This window comes from Sprattus sprattus, assembly GCF_963457725.1.
Source record: "Sprattus sprattus genome assembly, chromosome: 4".
NCBI lineage: Eukaryota > Metazoa > Chordata > Actinopteri > Clupeiformes > Clupeidae > Sprattus > Sprattus sprattus.
In genome coordinates this window covers 26850215-26853799 of record NC_137923.1, presented here as the reverse complement: position 1 = coordinate 26853799, position 3585 = coordinate 26850215, and the positions used below count along the sequence as shown (strand labels likewise).

At 48.6% G+C, this 3585-nt stretch overlaps 1 protein-coding gene across 1 annotated transcript; it reads right to left on the bottom strand.

Annotated features, from left to right (window-relative positions):
* Positions 1-275: 275 nt before the first annotated feature.
* LOC308363439 (uncharacterized protein) lies at positions 276-3376 on the bottom strand (the record flags this gene model as incomplete). Its single annotated transcript, XM_080836249.1, has 3 exons — positions 276-660; positions 969-1087; positions 2963-3376. 3 exons carry the CDS (start codon positions 3374-3376, stop codon positions 276-278), a joined length of 918 nt encoding a protein of 305 aa, XP_080692375.1.
* Positions 3377-3585: the final 209 nt, after the last annotated feature.

Sequence of the window (3585 nt, the reverse complement as noted above, 5' to 3'; positions counted from 1 at the left end):
CATTTTACCATTTGCATGGTTTTAAATTCAATTCAATTCAATTAAATGAATTTGTATTTGTAATAATAAAATAGTTTCAAGGCACTTTACAGAGCCCATGGTTCTAAACCCCCCGGAAATGACTTCCTTCTCTTCAATCCTATCTTCTGCTGGAGATAATATCTACCTTTTGCCAAATACTGTACCAAAGTGTGTCTACTTTCCCCTTTTCCTATTTCCCTCTGTGTGTGTATCTCTCAATCCCTCTCTCTTCCTCTCTCTGTGTCTCCCTCTCTTCACCCAGGCTTGAGGTAGTTGTAAAGGCCGTTGAGTCCGCCCTGCAGCACCTCCTGGATGGGCTTGAGCAGGGGGTTGTGGACGATGTGGAGTCCCTTGTCCAACGGGTGGCAGGCCAGTTTGCCCAGCCTGCGGAGATGGTACATCTCCACAGGGAGGCTCTGCAGCTCATTGAAGTCCACATTGAGCAGCTCCAGCGAGCTGAGCAGACACAATGTCTTGGGCAGCGCGTGCAGATGATTGCCCTCCACGATCAAGATCTTCAGGTTCACCAGATCCTGGATCTGGTCGGCAATGTTCTCCAGCAGGTTCCCGGCCAGGTGCAGGAAGATCAGGCCCCTCATGGTGTAGACACAGGCGGGGATGTGTGCGATGCGGTTGTGACTGGCCAACAAGAAGGACAAAAAATATTTGCAGATGGGGCATATTTTAAATAACCCAGCATTCCATTAAGTATATACACCAGATTTTTTTCATGTTTTTTATGTAAGCAGATAACATTTTATAATCTAAAAAACATAATTTCATTTTATCACAACCTCTGCCCACAACTTGATGCTTCAAGCACCCAGGTTCTGTTTAACAAAACAAACACCTTTTGTCATGCAAACACCTTGTGCTGAGAGGCCACAGAGCGGACATGCCCCCAGATGTACCCGTTCCGTCTATGCTAATGGCTGCATTTGCTGTACCTGAGGTTGAGTTTGGTGAGGTGGCGCATTGAGCCCAGGCTGGCTGGGAGGCTTTTGATCTGGTTGTTGGCCAAACTCAACACCTCCAGCTTGGCACAGGCACCCAGCTCTTCAGGAATCTGCACAGGATGGAGGAAAATGCCCACATAACTGCTGTTAATTGGGAGTCGTCTTGCTTGCTCTAGAGGGTTCAGGCTTTCGCTTCTGTAAAGCTCTTTGTCTATTGTAAATGGCACTTTGTAAATGAATTGATTTTAACTTAATTGGACCGCATCCTCTCTGAGGAAAAATAATAGAGAGAGAGGTAACTGCATTTAAAATCATGCAAAGATTGTTGCATTAAGTGTATGGTTTGACTCACATGTAAGTTATAACTACCCAGTGTGACACATGCAGTTCTGTATGCTTTGCCTACAGTATCCTTTCCCCAACTGGGGTATGCGTACCCCCAGGGGTATGCAAAGTGGTTCATCAGGTACGCCGGGAGAAAATTACATTTTCAAACTGAGCTATAAATAGACATGAAATCATCATTGCTAAAAATACTCAAGTACTGTATACCCATATTCAGCAAAATAATTACACTGCCAAAAATAGCTACAGGTAGGTTAGTGACCTGCCCTGAGGGTTTGAAGTGTTATAGGCAGAATATGTGCATGGGGGGAGGGGCGTGGCAGCGGCGGTTAGTGACCTACCCTCACAATTTAACAGTTTGAAGTGCTATAGGCTGAATATGTGCGTGGGGGAGGGGGCGTGGCGGTGGTTACAAACATGAGGAAAAAACGGGGGGGGTACGTAGCTGGAGATTGAATGCCTGAAGGGATACGGGACTGTAAAAAGTTTGGGAACCACTGGCCTACAGCATGTAATGCAACAGACATACAGCCCTGGTTTTCAGGTTATTATACAACAGTTTGTCAACATAACTTACAGGTTATAGACATTATGTAGGCTACTACATGTACTGAAGTTAAACACGTGGAGCTGTGCAGTGGACATTCAGAGGCTTCGTGCTTTTGGCACAAAGAGCGAGAGAGGATGTACTCTCTTTATAAAAAAAACTTTCTACGTTTTCTATTTCTTTCAGTGCTCACTGAGTAATGGTCAGAATATCTGATACTCTGCCTCTCACTATGTCTCTGCAAACTTTTCAAAACGTAAAAAGTAAACAATAAAGATATTTCGCCCACTTGCTCTAGCCCAGGCACGGAGTATCAGGAGTGCCTACATGTATCAGAGACGGCAGCTGACTGTGGAGCAGACATGATACGCGTGTGTTGGGCTCTGAGGACCCCATCGCTCCCACTGTCCTCTGGGAATCTGTCTGCACATGTTGGCTTCATCAACACCCCAACACATCACTCATTCATAAATGCAGAACCAGTCTCAGTGTGATGCCTCACACAGAGGTGTAAAGGGGGGGGGGGGGGGGGGGGGTGCACTGTGAAGACACATTAGGGTCTTCGTGGGACATTACACACTCAAAGGCTTACACACACACACACACGCTGTCCTCTGCTCTCCTTGTCTTCCTGTCTGTCACACGTTTCCTGTCTGTTCTCTTTCTCTCCTCCCCATCACATCATCTTTCCGAGGATTTCTTTTCTGTCTCTTACTTAAAATATTTAGTTTTACTTTTCTTCTTTTGCGGGCATGCTCTCCTCCCCAGCCCCTCACTTCCTGAAAGTTCCTTTCTCCCTAAATCTCTGTCTGTCTCTCTTACCCACTGTCCCATCCTTGTCAGTCCAAACACAGACAGTGATATTTATCTATTTGCTAAACTAGTTTTTCAATTTTACTCCACACATTTCCCCCTCTCACTGTTTCTTTCCAGAAGAAATGATAACACCCCAGCCGCCTCTCCCCCAGGAAGCCCATCTCTCTCTCTCTCTCTCTCTCTCTCTCTCTCTCTCTCTCTCTCTCTTTCTTGCACCTTTTAAAAAATAATTATGATAACACCCCAGGCGCCCCCTCCTCCCCACCCCTCCCCTCACCTCGCTGAGCTGGTTGCGGTAGGCGAACAGCACCCTCAGGTTCCTCAGCAGCCCCAGCTCGGCGGGCAGGCTGGTGAGTTCGTTCCCGGAGAGGTTCAGCATCACCAGGTTCTGGAGTCGGCCCAGGCCCGGCGGCAGCCCACTCAAGCAGTTGAGGGACAGGTTGAGCTTCTGCAGCTCGCGCACCTCCCAGAGTTCCACAGGCACGTCCTCCAGCCCGCGCATGGCCAGGCTGAGTGTGCTGTAGCCTAGGTGACGTGTCGTGTGGCGCCGGATGCGCTCAGCGGACACCTGGCCTTCCTCGCGGCGGCCCGAGATACTGGTGCTGCTGGCTTTGCGGCCCACATGGTGCCTCGGGTCCTCGGAGGGCGTGGAGGCGTCGTCAGTGAGGCGCTTGGAGTGACGCGGTCCCATGGTGATCAGAAGGAGTCAGCCAGTGGAGGTTTCCGTGGGGAAAGGTGATGGGATCAGCTGAAGAACATTCTGGAAGAAGCTAGTAGGAGTAGGGTTTCACGGTGAAGTTCAAAATGCCAGCGTTCGTCACAGAGGTTTAAGACTAATGGGGGCCACAGTTGACTTCTTAGCAAGCAGTTGTCTTCAGAAACATGTCCAAAGCAGAACCG